The sequence below is a fragment of the Scyliorhinus torazame genome, chromosome 12, assembly GCF_047496885.1.
Source record: "Scyliorhinus torazame isolate Kashiwa2021f chromosome 12, sScyTor2.1, whole genome shotgun sequence".
Lineage (NCBI taxonomy): Eukaryota > Metazoa > Chordata > Chondrichthyes > Carcharhiniformes > Scyliorhinidae > Scyliorhinus > Scyliorhinus torazame.
The window spans coordinates 19,104,175-19,120,123 of record NC_092718.1 but is presented as its reverse complement, the minus strand read 5'-3'; the positions used below and the strand labels follow the sequence as shown (position 1 = coordinate 19,120,123).

The following is a 15,949-nucleotide window of genomic DNA, read 5'->3' as shown; positions in this document are numbered from 1 at the left end:
GGATCTATTCACATTTGGAAGAAAATAGACTTATCAGTGATAGGCTGCATGGTTTTGTGCAGGGAAGGTCATGTCTTACAAACCTAATAGAATTCTTTGAGGTAGTGACAACGTTAACTGATGAGGGAAGGGCTGCAGCTGTCAGAAACATGGACTTCAGTAAGGCGTTTGATAAAGTTTCCCATGGCAGGTTGATGGAAAAAGTGAAGTCGTATGGGGTTTAGGGTGTACTAGCTAGATGGATAAAGAACTGGCTGGACAACAGGAGACGGAGAGTAGTGGTGGAAGGGAGTGTCACAAAATAGAGAAAGGTGACTAGTGGTGTTCCACAGGGATCCGTGCTCGGACCACTGTTGTTTGTGATATACATATATGATCTGGACGAAGGTATAGGTGGTCTGATTAGCAAGTTTGCAGATGATACTAAGATTGGTGGAGTTGCAGATAGCGAGGAGGACTGTCAGAGAATACAGCAAATATAAATAGATTGGAGAGTTGGGCAGAGAAATAGCAGATGGAGTTCAATCCAGGCAAATGCGAGGTGATGCATTTTGGAAGATCTAATTCAAGAGCGGACTATACGGTCAATGGAAGAGTCCTGGGGAAAATTGATGTACAGCAAGATCTGGGAGTTCAGGTCCATTGTACCCTGAAGGTGGCAACGCGGGTCGATAGAGTGGTCAAGAAGGCATACAGCATGCATGCTTGGGGTATTGAGTACAAGAGTCTGCAGGTCATGTTACAGTTGTATAGGACTTTGGTTAGGCCATATCTGGAATACTGCATGCAGTTCTGGTCGCCACATTACCAGAAGGATGTGGATGCTTTAGAGAGGGTGCAGAGGATGTTCACCAGGATGTTGCCTGGAATGGAAGGTGCTAGCTAGAAGAAGGGTTGAGTAGATTAGGATTGTTTTCGTTGGAAAGACGGAGGTTGAGGGGGGACCTGATTGAGGTCTACAAAATTATGAGAGGTATGGACAGGGTGGATAGCAACAAGCTTTTTCCAAGAGTGGGGGTGTCAATTACAAGGGGTCACGATTTCAAGGTGAGAGGGGGAAAGTATAAGGGAGATGTGCATGGAGAAGTTTTTTACGCAGAGGGTGGTGGGTGCCTGGAACGCTTTGCCAGCGGAGGTGGTAGAGGCGGGCACAATAGCATCATTTAAGATGCATCTAGACAGATATATGAATGGGCGGGGAACAGAGGGAAGTAGATCCTTGGAAAATAGATGACAGGTTTAGATAAAGGATCTGGATCGGCGCAGGCTGGGAGGGCTGAAGGGCCTGTTCCTGTGCTGTAATTTTCTTTGTTCTTATCCATTCCATTTTCACCTCCACACTCGATCAGTCCTCCTGTTCATCCTCCCATTCCCAATCGTTTAGAACATCAACTCATCCAAGGCTCTACAGCCCCTCCGTTGCCTTGTCAACCTATCACCTCTGACCTTGCTGATTTCCATTGGCTTCTCATCCTGAGCATTAAATTCAGAATACTCCTCTTCATGTTTAAACTCTCACCATGGCATCTTCCCATTTCTATCCTGTTGGTTAGCACTGCTGCCTCACGATGCTGAGGTCCCGGGTTCGATCCCGGCTCTGGGTCACGGATGTGTGGTGTTTGCACATTCTACCCGTTTTTGCGTGGGTTTCGCCCCCCATAACCCAAAGATGTGCAGGATAGGTGGATTGGCCACACTAAATTGCCCCTTAATTGGAAAAAATGAATTGGGTACACTAAATTTAAAAATAAATAAATAAAAAGTGAATACCTGAGGATGTTTCTCTACATTAAACGTGCAATATAAAAGCACGTTATTTTTGCGTCAGTTTTGAGAAAATATCCTGAAAAGCAGTCTGTGTGTCATTGGGAAGAGTAAGATGTGGATTCTAATATGAAACAGATGTGTATCACTCCTGCAACAGAACATATTTTTAGAAGTATACATATATAATGTATATTTTTTTAGCTCAACATATTAATGCAAGCCACGTGAACATTACAGGCCAGAGGGTAATTTACAGTACAGAGGATGGCCCTTCAACCCATTGAGTTCATGCAGACTTTCCATAGAACACACCAGTTAGTCCATTTCCCTGCTTTTCCTTGTAACCCTGCAAATTTACATAGAATATACAGTGCAGAAGGAGGCCATTCGGCCCATCGAGTCTGCATCGACCCATTTAAGCTCTCACTTCCACCCTATCCCCGTAACCCAATAACCCCTCCTAACCTTTCTTGGTCACTAAGGGCAGTTCATCATAGCCAATCCACCTAACCTGCACGTCTTTGGACTGTGGGAGGAAACCGGAGGAAACCCACGCAGACACGGGGAGAACATGCAAACTCCGCACAGACAGTGACCCAGCAGGGAATCGAACCTGGGACCCTGGCGCTGTGAAGCCACAGTGCTAATCACTTGTGCTACCATGCTGCCCCAAATTCCCTCAAGCACCTATTCAAATTCCTTTTGAAATCATTGATCATTTCTGCTTCACCATCCTTGGAAGCAGTCAATTCCAGGTCATTATCACTTGTTCCATTTTTTAAAATATAAGTTCTTCTCCACCTTACGCATCTCTTACTCAACGCCTTAGATATGTGTCCCTTATTCCTTGTACCATCAGCTACTTAAACAGTTTTTCCTTGCGTACCTCCTCCGTACCGGTCATAATCTTGCAGGCCTCCATTTAAGCAGCCCTCATCCTCCTTCGCTCAAAGGAGAACCACAGCTTCTCCAATCTAACCTTGTAGCTAAAATCTCCTCCACACTTCTTCCTCACGTTTGCCGACCAAAACTGGACACACAAACTCGAACTGTGGCCTGGCAAGTGGTTTCTAAAGGTGAGGCATAACTTCCCTGCTTTTGCGATCAATACCTCTGACTATGAAGCCCAAGATCCCGTATACTTTGCTAAGCTCTCTCAATATGTCCTGTCGCCTTAAAAGTCCTATACACGTGCATCCCCACGGGAGTCCTTCTGTCTCTCACACACTTTGGAACAGTGCCATAAAGTCTATATTTCCTCTCCCTATCCCTCTGCCGAAATGCATTGCCTCAAACTTCTCTGTATTAAATTCCACCTAACCTCGTTCTGTTAGCCCACCTATGTCGTGGTCGCTGTTGATCTGTATTATCCTCACTGTATGCCTCATCTGCAAGTTTGGTTCGATCAGCAACATTTTAAATTCTACACTGCGTTCCAACATCCAGTACATATCAAAAGAAAGCTCCTAACGTTGACACCTGGGAACAGCACTGTCTGCCACCACTCTCCCCCCCCCCCCCCCCAGTCTTAAAAGTCACCATTTATCATGACTCACTGTTCTGTTCACTGAAGCCAATTTGTTCTCTCAAGTTGACACTAAACCCCCTATTCCATGAGCCACAATTCTGTTAACCAGCCTTTAATGTGGTATTTGGTCAAACGCTTTGTTGAAATCCATATGGGCAACATCTATTGTGTTCTCTTCAGTAACTTCTCTTGTGACTTCATCCAAAAATTCTATAGACTAGCACAGTTTGTCTTTTATAAGTCTCTGCTGGCTGTCCTGAACTAACTCCATTGATGTTGAGCTTGCAGAAACTAAGATTGCCCTTGCACAGGGGGGCTGGTTTAGCACAGGGCTAAATCGCTGGCTTTGAAAGCAGACCAAGGCAGGCCAGCAGCACGGTTCAATTCCTGTACCAGCCTCCCCGAAAAGGCGCCGGAATGTGGCGACTAGGGGCTTTTCACAGTAACTTCATTTGAAGACTACTTGTGACAATAAGCGATTTTTCATTCATTGTCACCCTTTCTTGAATATAGTTATCTTAAAGAAAAAGAGATATGTAATCACTGTGCTTTCAGCTTGCCATGGGTGACACGGTAGCACCGTGGTTAGCACTGTTGCTTCACAGCTCCAGGGTCCCAGGTTCGATTCCCGGCTTGGGTCACTGTCTCTGTGGAGTCTGCATGTTCCCCCCAGTGTCTGCATGGGTTTCCTCCAGGTGCTCCGGTTTCCTCCCACAGTCCAAAGATGTGCAGGTTTAGGTGGATTGGCCATGATAAATTGCCCTTAGTGTCCAAAAAAGGTTAGGTTGGGTTACGGGGACTGGGTGGAGCTGTGGGCTTAAGTGGGGTGCTCTTTCCAAGGACCGGTGCAGACTCAATAGGCCAAATGGCCAACATCAGCACTGTAAATTCTATAGGGCATGGCACGATCCCAGTGTTATAACTACTAGTCATCTGTAAAAGAGTCTTTCACAAATGATGAGCTGCTCTCCAGAAACATTTCTCTTTTTTTGTGAGGTGCCTTTGTGAAACTATCACTGATGTTGATTCGCCGCATTCTACTCTCAGCCTGGGTGTAGAATTTGAAACAATTAATTATTTTTTTCATTTTGTTTGAAACAAAAATCCATTTTTGTTTGGAAATGGGCACAAGAAGAAACATCAGCTTGAACTGACTGGCTGTTCTCATGTGGGAGGCTTCTGTGGGCTGAGACAAAGGATTTCCCTGAAAGCATTGATAAAAGCAGTGAGTGCAGATGTCAGCTTGGCTGCTGTCTCACTCAATTACTGCAGTGCTGTTTGGAAATAACTCCGACCTTGGGTCTCGATCCCTTGTTTGATTCTGTTTTGGTAGCTCTCTATAACCCTTATTTTTGTTCACTGAAAAGTGCTGAATTGTGAAGGCTGCTATTCCCGCCCACTGCCCACTCCTTAGTTGTGTGCCTAATGAGTGGTGGTCGGCTGTTCGACTGTGAAAGGCATCGTAGCTCAGACCACCTCTTCTACCAGACCGCTGCACCAGATTGATCCCAAATTTTGGGGCCTTCTTTTTTTTTGGATGCACAGATGACGCGTGTAAGGTGTGAATTCACATCCTCATTAAGTTCTGAATGTTAACAGATACTGCTTTCAGACTTTGGGATTTAAACACAAAATGAGGCAGAGCAGGTTTTAAAAAAAAAAAAAAAAACTGCCTTTTCCAAGCCTCCAGGCTATCAAATCTGGAATAAAATGAAGAGCAAAAACAAGTAAGACTAATCATAGAATTTATAGTGCCGAAGGAGGCCATCGAGTCTGGACCTGCCCTTGGAAAGAGCACCCCACTTAAGCCCACGCCACCACCCTATCCCAGGAACCCACCCAACCTTTTTTGGACACTGTGGGGCAATTTATCATGGACAATCCACCTAACCTGCACATCTTTGGACTGAGAGAGGAAACCGGAGCGCCCGGAGGAAACCCACGGGGAGAACGTGCAGACACCACACAGACAGTGACCCAAGCCGGGAATCGAACCTGGGACCCTGGTGTTGTGAAGCAACAGTGCTAACCGCTGTGCTGCCCATCACAGTTTTGCAGGAATATAGGAACAGTATTAAGCCATTTAGCCCATCAAGCCTGCTACTGTCACCTCAACAGTATTTACCTTTTGATGTTCACAATGTTCAAGAATCTATACATAAAAGCGAAATACTGCAGATGCTGGAATTCTGAAATAAAAACAGAAAATGCTGCAAAAAGTCAGCGGGCCGGTAGCGTCTGTGGAGAGAGAAACCGTTAACATTTCAAGTCCGTGTATCCTCAGAGCTGAAGAGAAGTGGCAATGTGATGGATTGGAGAGAGGGCAGAGAAGGTGCAGCAGGTCAGGAATAGGTGGGAATTGAGGAGAAATTGCCATGGACACAAGACAAAGGGGAATGTTAAACAAGGTGCTGGTAGTGCCACAAAGGTAAGATAGCAGAATGTGTCAATAGGAAAACAAAGGTCAGTGAAAGCAAAACTAAAGAACAGGTGACCGATGGTCCTTTGGAGATGAAACAAAACAACAAAAAAAAAGGGTCAAGATGGACGAGAAAGTTGTTAACTCCTGTTTGAAACCTTGTTCCACAACCAATAGCCTTCAGGAGCATTCCACCTTTCTATTATCCTTTGTGTTAAGTGCTTTATGACTTCCCTCCTAAATGGCCTGACTTTAATTTTAAGATTTTATTTCCTCATTCTTGTGGAGGCCTTTTAACATTGCCAACACTTCGATCAGTGTGTTATCAAGATGAAGGGGAATACAAAGCAACTTAATGCCACCTGCCTATATAATTTAAAACTCTGTGGCCCATTATTGCAAGAGCTTGCCAGCTGTAGGTCAGACAAGGTGACGTGTGCACATTCCATTAAGGTCACTCAGTAGTGTTCTCAGTAAATCAAAAAAACACTCAGGACAAGAGGAATGGCTCTACTGTTCTCTCCACCCCCACTCCCCGCAGCTTGCAGTGGAGAGCAAAAGAGAAAATTGGCGAGGTGGTACAGCAGTAATAAAAGATGGGTACAAAGGGAAGTTTTATGTTGTCACTCGATGGTGTCTGCTGTGTTATTTCATACCTGAGGAATTGCAACATTTAGGCTACAGTTGTGGTGGGCAGTGTATTTGGGAAAATCCCAGTGTGATAGTCACCGGCGGCAAACCTTGATTGCATTAGGACTGTCGGCCAGTTCAATAGTGATAAATGGAAGCACATTTCTGAAACTCCCATTCTTTTCTTTCTTCCTTGCGTGTGGAATGAACAGGAGTCGGCCCTAACCAACGTTTTTTATTTTCCCGAGCTGCCTAGAAATCTTGGGTCTCCATTGTGTAATGGTGTTGATCTGCGCTGGATGGTCTTGCTGTCCAAGTTCAAGTGAACATCAACTTCAATTCCTTATAACTGGAAAATAAGTTTTCTGTTAGTCGAATGAATAAGAATAAATATGGGGAGGCAGTGGCACAGTGATGTTGTCGTTGGACTCGTAATCCAGAGACCCAGGGTAACGCTCTGCAGACTAATCTTGCTCATTTTCTCCTTGGTTCAATTGCTCTGTTTTATTAGCTTTGCTCTCGAGTCGCCGGGTATCTTTATGATACCGCCACGAGGTTCAAGTCCGAGTAATGATCAATAATCCAATACACCGATTAGTAAGATTTAAATCAAAGCATTTATTATACACTGTAATCGCTACTCATGCACAAATTCTACGTCTAAGCTACTTCTACAACTAACGGGCCTAGAATTAACTTTGAACTGGCCCACCAGGTCAGGGGTACAAATGGCCTTTCGTTCGGGTTCTGAGTCTGCGGGATTCGAAGTTGGTACGGATTGGTAGCTAGGAGCGCCTATCTCATAGCGAGCGTTGAGTTAAGACTTACGATTTCGATGATCACTGGAGTCACTGCGCCGGTCACGGTCAATGTTGGTTTTTTGGTGCTGAGTGACCCGGGCAGGAAAAAGAGAGCAGTGAATAGAGCGAAGAGGTGAAGAAGAGAGCAATTTGAACTTGGGGCTCAATTCTTATAGTCCCCAGAGGCTTCCCGCCTTTCGGGGCGGACCCTGTACCTGGTCCCAAGTGATTGGACTTTGTCCCAATCGCTTGGTTCGATTTTCTCCAATACTGGAGCGGTTCCCTGATCGATGGGCGGTCTTGAGGTGCTCGTTCACCTCCTTTGTTTTTGGCTCCTGCTGGCGCCGAGGAGTCTGGCTTTGCTTTGTGTGTCAAAATGTTACTTATTGTTCCCGGGGATTGCTCATCAGTATGCAGATGGCTGTTCACTTTGTTATGCTGATGGCCGCTGGTATCGATGTTGTCTGGTTTTTGCAGAGGTAAATACACAGCAAACCTGCAGCTGCTGGTTTTCGTCCTGTTGGCTGACTTTCCCAGCCTTTGCCGTTCGCCGTTTTAAATCGGGAGTTGGCCAATTTAAGTGGCTACAGGAGGCAGTGGCACAGTGGTGTTGTCGTTGGACTCTTAATCCAGAGACCCAGCGTAATGCTCTGCAGACCTAGGTTTGAATCCTGCCAGGGCAGGTGGTGGAATTCGAATTCAATAAAAAAATCTGGAATTAAATGTCCAATGATGACCATGAAACCAATGTTGATTGTGTTATGGGCCAGTGCGTAGAAACTCAATTGTATTATGGAGTTCACCTGACCTACAACCTTTATGTTGAATTTGGCTAGGATGAGCAGAAAAGCCTACGACTCGGGTGTGATTCATCAGATCCTGTAGACACTTTAATCAAAACAAGGTTTATTCTAAGAATATAGTTAACATGTATATATAAACACATAGCAAAAGCTTTTATCAATTACAAACATTAAGACAACACACAGCTGCAGTAATATATGTATAACACTTAATGAAGTCCCCCTTAACTGTTCCAATTCAATAACAAAATCCAATAAACCGAACCCCTATTCAAGGGCGTGGCCCAGCACACTGTATTCTCACTTGAATGGGGCTGGTCCTTTCCCGAAGATTCTGAACCAGTCTCAACCAGCAGATTCAAACTCCTTCCCGGAAAGCAAACTATATTTTTGAAGTTACCAAGGCAGGTAGCCACAACCAATGTTTTTTTTTACTGGAACAGTTTTTTTTAATGAAATTGGAGAACGACAGGGAAAAAACCTCTTTCTTGCTCTGCACTCCAAAACAGACCAAAATGAAACTGAAACCCAAATGCCTCACAGCCCAGCTCCACCCACAAAATTACATCACTGAAGCCATGTGATAAGACAAAAACCTTTCTTAAAGGGACGCATGACAATTGTCATAGAAAACCCCATCTGGTTCACTAATGTCTTTTAGGGAAGGAAATCTGTCATCCTTACCTGGTCTGGCCTACATGTGACTCCAGATCCACAGAAATGTGGTTGACTCTTAAACTCTTAAAGGGAGGGGCAATTAATGCTGACCCAGCCAGCGACGCCCACATCCCATGAACGATTAAAGAAACAAAATTAGTGATTTATTTATATTGACAATAATCATTTTTTTGCTCTGTACAAGGATCATATGGACTTGCAAGGTTAACTCAGTTTCTCTCTCCACAGATACTGCCAGACCTGCTGAGTTTTTCTGGCATTTTCTGTTTTTATTTATCATTTCTTTTCATAAGTGTTGGGTACTTAACCAAGTTTTAACCCATCTGGGTCTTGTTCGTCTCACCTACCTGGTCGTACTCACACCCTCCTTTTGCAATCTCTCTTTCTCCACACCCCTCCCAGCAGTTTCAGCTCTGGTTACTGGGCACATGATTTCTAGAGTTGGCAATTTGGGGGGCACGTGCCTGGAGGTTTTCACCCCACATGGTTCACTCCAGGGCTTGAGCACAAGAATCAAGGCTGACACTCCAGTGCAGTACTGAGGGTGTTCTGCGCTGTTGGAAAGAGCGAGGACTGGATTCTCCAAAAATGGGTCTATGTCCTGACGCCAGTGTAACAATGCTGGCATTTCACTCCAGACTTTCCTAAAAAAAACAAAGACCAATTCACATCCCTGTAGGGGGCTGGCAGGGACCCGGGGAGCTTCATGCAGCTTTGGCTGCGGATACGGGCCCCCGCACCTCCGGTTCCGAGTCTGCACATGAGCACGGCGGCGGCCTCCAGCAGCCACGCTAAGCGCGATGGCGGCTCAGCCGACGGACCTGGACCAACGAACAAGGTCCCACCGATCTGCCCCGTGCAGCTCCATATGACCTGCCCAATCACCGCCCCGGCTGTCCATAAGCCCCCCCCCCCCCCCCCGCCCCCCCCCCCCACCGACCAGGGTGGCCACGGACTGAGTCCCGACCGGCCAGACGTGGTTAGAACCACACCGTCAGGAATTTGGCCAGTCGGGACCGGAGTATCACTGGGAGGGCCTCTGGCAATGGCCCCCCCCCCCCAGCCGCGGGACCTGCGCCAGGCCCAATTCGGGCGTAAACATCAATTCTCCGCCCCCGCGCCAAACTCAATTTCGGCACGGGGCTGCAGAGAATCCAGCCCAGCATTTGGGTGAGGTGCTAAACCGGGGCCCTAACTGCCTGCTTGCATGGGTGTAAAATATCCAAGACGCTTATTCAGAAGGGTGTACATTCTATGTTTGAAGAAGTGGTGGGTGGTTCCCCTAGTGTCCTGACCCAACATTTATCCTTTGATCAAAATCGCGAAGACAAGTTATCTGGTAGTTACCACACTGCTGTTTATGGCAGCTTGCTGAGTGTAAATTGGCTGCTGGGGGTTTTCCTACATAACAACACGATAAAAGTGCTTCATTGACTGTAAAGCACTTCGAGATGTCCACGCACTGGTCGGGAAAGGGGCAATGCAAATGCAAGTCTTTTTTTGTTCAGACTGCCTTCACCCATTCTTTCCTGTGAAGCAGCTTTTTTCGTCATGAAGTCTTTCATAACTAATAAAACACAAATGTTCAAAGGAAATGAGGGGGGTGGGGTAAGGCACTGTTTTAGATTGCCCCTCTGAAGCTTCGGGTTTGCTTGCGGCTGTGTGTTGATGTCTTTTCAGATTGCATTGAGGTGTGTTAATAACATGGTTAAGAGAAACAGATGAGGGGTGTTAATTATCTTGGGGCACATATAAATAGGGAGTATTCTCCACCAGGAGCTGTCAACCCCCCCCCCCCCCCCCACCCGTCTCATTTTTTGTTTAATTTATTGATTTTTGGTTTATGTTATTAAAAGTATAAATGGGGGGTAGCGAGGAAAGCACGGTGACACAATGGTTAGCATTGCTGCCTCACGGCGCTGAGGTCCCAGGTTCGATCCCGGCCCCGGGTCACTGTCCGTGTGGAGTTTGCACATTCTCCCCGTGTTTGCGTGGGTTTCACCCCCACAACCCAAAGATGTGCAGAATAGGTGGAGGCCATGCTAAATTGCCCCTTAATTGGAAAAAGTGAATTGGGTACTCTAAATTTATAAAAGCAAAATAAATAAAATAAAATAAATGGGGGGTAGCTGGGACACTGGATTGAATGGCGAGAGAGCTGTGAGATTCAATCAGTCAGTAAAGTCTCACAGTAAATTAAAGCTTTGTGTGCCTGAGGATCCAAACTGGTTGGTGAAGCTGAAACTATCAGCACAGATTCAACTTTAATTCTCATGGAAGCTGGGAAAGCTAGCAAGGCAGCACAGTGGTTAGCACTGTTGCTTTACAGCTTTGTGGTCCCAGTTTCGATTCCCGGCTTGGGTCACTGTCTGTGCGGAGTCTGCACGTTCTCCCTTTGTCTGTGTGGGTTTCCTCTGGGTGCTCCGGTTTCATTGGGACGAAAGACGTGCTGCTAGTTGAATTGGACATTCTGAATTCTCCCTCGGTGTACCTGAACAGGCACCGGAATGTGGCAACTAGGGGATTTTCACAGTAATTTCATTGCAGTGTTAATGGGAAAAAAAAGGGAAAAAAATGAAAGTCGCTTATTGTCACATGTAGGCTTCAAATAAAGTTACTGTGAAAAGCCGCTAATCGTGATGTTCCGGCACCTGTTCGGGGAGGCTGATACGGGAAATGAACCGTGCTGCTGGCCTGCCTTGGTCTGCTTTCAAAGCCAGCAATTTAGCGCTGTGCCAAACCAGCCCCTTTAGTGCTAAACCAGCCCCTTTGTGCTAAACCAACCCCTTTGTGCTAAACCAGCCCCTTTGTAAGCCTACTTGTGACAATAAAGATTATTATTATTTACGATGGGGGAACCATTGATGGAGAAGGTTGCTGTCAGGGTATAATAGGTGTGTCCATTTTGAAATCTAGCAACTCCCTAGCTCACTATGGGCAATGTCACAGAAAATCCGCCAAGACTATTGATTCATTCTGACCTTAAAAAGTAAATAAAACTTCCGCTGTTGTGTTTTCTTTCTCAAACTAATTTGTCATCTTGCCTAATCTTCTCATGGAATCATCTGGGCCGGCACACCGGTCTCTCTCAATTAGCTGAATTTTGCTCAGACCTTTGCATCCTGACAGGAAGTTAGAATTGCTGCTATGAGTTTAAGGTTGAAGGAATCCGGTAGTGTCTAGATAAAATGGAGCAGCGAATCCTGCGCAGGTCACCAAAACGTATTGTTACCTTTTGATCTTCAGGAGCCGGGAAGCGACTAAATTCATACAAGTCCGCTTAATGTTTTACTCTGCTGTGGCTGCAAGACATTTTTATCATCCTTCACGCCATTGACAGTTTTTGAGTTGTGTGTCCATAGATTTTGGCAGCTCCTCTGGTAATCTTCTTTCAAAAGTGAACCTCGACTATGCTTGCCAGCAATTGAGATGCGCCTTCTTGCTTTTGAAGCTTGCAGACCAGTATTTATGCCACCTGGGGTGTTTTATAAGGGATTCGGTACTTGAATTTTACTTCAAATCCAATTGTAAGATCGCAGAGTGGAGAATAAATCTGGAACATGACTTTAAATTTTCAAGTCAGGATAGGCTGTGTAGTCTTCTGTGTCACTATAAATCTTGAGGAGTCATGTAGCGTATGAAACTCTGGGTTTATCATTTCCTCACAGCTGTGTTATTCAGTGTCGCTCATCAGTCATGAAGGCATTTCCTTGGTTGTTTCACATTTCAGCTCCTAATAGTAATTTTCACTAAAAAAAAATCATAGTTTCCAGGTGGGCATCTCTGTTTCCACATTCCACCCCCCCCCCCCCCCCCCTCCATTTTTTCCTTCTCTTTTCTGAAGTTGAATAACATTGCTCCGGTTTTGGCTGAACTTAGCAAAGTGATCAGTCTCCCACCTAAACCTGGAGTCCTAGTGGAAAGTTTGACCGTGGAGGGTGGGCTAAATCACTGGCTTTTAAAGCAGACCAAGGCAGGCCAGCAGCACGGTTCGATTCCCGTAACAGCCTCCCCGAACAGGCGTCGGAATGTGGCGACTAGGGGCTTTTCACAGTAACTTCATTTGAAGCCTACTTGTGACAATAAGCGATTTTCATTTTCATTCATGTCTAATCCTGGTCCTCACAACAGAGGTCAGCAGTTGGCAACCAGGAGTTCCCCGGCTAATTTTCTTTCTGCTCACAAGAAGGAATGTATGTCCGTGCACTCCTGCCCTGGTTGAGATTGTCTGTGTCGCTCAGACCCCAGATTCTCTTAAAACATTCCCAGCTGGCCTTCTGTATTCTATCATTCATCAGCTTGCATCATCCCAAAACTCTGCTGCCTGTGTCTTAACTCGCGTCAAATCCTGTTCACCTGTTATTCCTGTGCTCCTTGTGTCCTGGTCAAGCAGCACCTCAATTTTAAAATTTATGATGCTTGTTTTCAAGTCCCACCATGTCCTCGCCCCTCCCTATCCCTAACTTTCCCCCAGCCTCCCACCCCTCCGAGATATATGTGCTCATTTAATCTCGACCTCTTCAGCATCCCTGATTGTAATCACTCCAGCATTAGTGGCTGCGCCTTCGGTTGCTTGGGATCCAAGCTCTGGAACACCTTCTTCACACCTCCCTGCCTTTCTACCTTGCTTCCCTCCTTGGGGCGCTTCTTGAAACCTACCTCTTTGACCAAGTTTTTGAGCATCTGACCTAATATCTCTTTGTATATCTCCGTGTCATATTTCGTTTTATAATGTTCCTGTGAAGCACTTTGGGATGTTTTATTGCACATTGAAGGCGCTTTATAAATATAAGTTGTTAGCGCAAGTTAGATCTCCAATGTACAAATACATTGATCCAAAACTACACGTCCCTTAGCCTTCTCATTTTTATAAGGTTACATGCTCTGGAGTGCCAATGGGAACATTGTTCTGAGCTGGCACTTCCCAGCATCCCAGCTTATAGGCCAAATGTAGCAACCCCAGCACCACCACCCCCCCCCCCCCCCCCAAAGAAAACCCAGAGCGAGTATGCCATTGAACCCCCAGCAACTGAGTTCTGTTTAGAGTTCTTCCCTTAAAAAAAATCAGCACCTGGAAGTATAAGCCGCCCTAGCTCGTCATCAAAATGACACCTTATGCCTGTGAGACACCTTATGCCTTGTTCTGCATTTCACGCCAGCTGTTTAGCCCACTGTGCTAAACCAGCACATGATGGCAGGGTGAGGGATGTAGATGTGTCCACTACAAAACAATCAAGCAGAAATGCAACTGATTTCCTTGCATCTTCTGTAATCCACTAAAGCAGATTCTTTTTTTTTAAATGTATTTTATTACAAACATGTATCAAAACAGGATACAGCAAATAAACACCCCGGGAAACATACTTCCCAGAATCAACTATACTGTGCAGATGTTTTCCCTCAGCCCCCCCCCGCCCTATGGTGCACAGCTCCTCAAACAAGGTCACAAACATCCCCCACCTTTTATCAAACACCCCTGCAGAGCCCCTTAACTCATATACTTTATCTTCTCCAACCGCAGGAAGTCGTACAGGTCACCCAACCAAACCGCTACCCCCCCTGTGGTGATGCTGACCGCCACTGCAGTGTATTTCGCCGCCACTAAAGCAGATTCTAATACTGATTTGACCAGTGATTTGATTTGGGATCCTTCTCCAGTCGTCCCACACCGCACAGGACATGTAACAATTCAACCATTGAAGAAACTCTACAGATGTCGAGTGGAGTAAATGCCTCATCATCCTTAAAAATATATATACATAAACCCAGATTAATTTATTTTGTATTTCAGGTTCAAGATGGACAGAACATAGGGTATGAAATAAGCGGTGTAACAACAGATAGTTCAACTGTTGGGGACCCTGAGCCCTCCGAGGTGAATGCAGCCCTTGAAGGTGACATATTCTTGCCAACTGGCGCTGTCTTGGAATTGAGTGCGGACAATGACAGATCGAGCCTTTCAAGCACGGAGCAAAGGGACAGCAGAGGGTCGGCAGGGCAAGGCGAGGGCTGTGCTGTAGTCTGTGAAGCTGAAGAGGAGAAGGACAGTGTTGCTGATGTGCCCACGCGAGCCTCCATCTTCAGACCATCAATCAGGCCGCTATCGCCCTTCCGACGACACAGCTGGGGACCTGGGAAAAACACTGGCAGCGAAGCGGAGATCAATCAGCGAAGGTAAGACGTGAAAGGGGGGCATGGTTGGAGAGCTGGGGGGTGGAAACCGACTCTGCAGATGTCAAAATATTCAATTGTTGTAATATCATAATGATAATAGACTTCAAAATGAGCACATATTAATGCAGTGTGGGAAGTATGGGCTAATTCAACTGTGAGTGAAACAAGTTGCATTTTGCAACCAGTGAAGTTAAACTGTGCAACATTCCTTTCAAAAAGTGATTGCAGTTTTTCAATTGAATCCACCTTTCTTTGCTTCTGCATTTTGTGTACGTTGCTGATCTTCAAAGTGATGTTGCGGGAAGAGGGAAAGAAAATTGTCTACAGTTCTCAGGGAAATGGTTTGATTCTCAAACACCAAGAGGGTGAGGGATGAGGTTATGCTGTCCAGGAAATTAAGCAGAATAAACCTCCACCTCTAGCTATCTGTCCAGAACTAAAATGTTCCTCATTTTATTTTGTGGACATGTGCCTGAATGATCAAGCCCACGATCATTCGATTTTAATGATGATTTCTCGGGCCACAGTGACGCAGCAGTGGATGATGGCATGGGGACTACAGTGGATAACATTCCTGGTTCTCACTCAAGCTTTCTTCAACACTGCCTGAGAGGTTATAATTATCAGGAATAATTGACCAGGCTGGGACTGTCGGTTCTAGAAAAGGGAAGACTGAGGGGTGACCTGATGGACGTCTGTTGTGAAGCGATACGATAAGGCAGATACAGAAATGCTTCTATCTGTGGGGGAGGTCTAAAACTGGAAGAGGGATTTTCCCATGGGCTTTGGGACCCAGATGTCAGGGCCAATTGGGAATCCCGAGCCCACACTTGCTGGAAGCCAGACTGTGGGGGCTATTTTCCCAGGGGATGCCTCCGAACTCAACACTCAATTAAAGAAGGTCCAATCACAGGGCTGGCAGCTCTCAGGCCTCAGCAGCCCCATCGGGGTCAGGTGGGTGCTGCTAAGGCAGGTTAAGGCAGGACGCTACTCCAGGTGCATCTCAAAATCAGAGTACCCCAGAGTGCGGTGGACACAGGGACAGTGAGTAAATGTAAGGCGGAGTTAGACAGATTTTTAATTGGTCACGGGTTGAAGGGTTACAGAGAACGGGCAGGATGGTGGAGTTGAGACCATGATGGGATCAGTC

General features: G+C 45.9%; 1 protein-coding gene across 1 annotated transcript in view; it reads left to right on the top strand.

The window, feature by feature from the left end:
- The window catches only part of LOC140387413 (A-kinase anchor protein 13-like), a 478,070-nt gene that overhangs the window by 315,105 nt on the left and 147,016 nt on the right, over positions 1 to 15,949 (top strand). Inside the window, 1 exon segment of the mRNA XM_072470498.1 lies at positions 14,417 to 14,799. Coding sequence (XP_072326599.1) covers positions 14,417 to 14,799 — 383 coding nt within the window.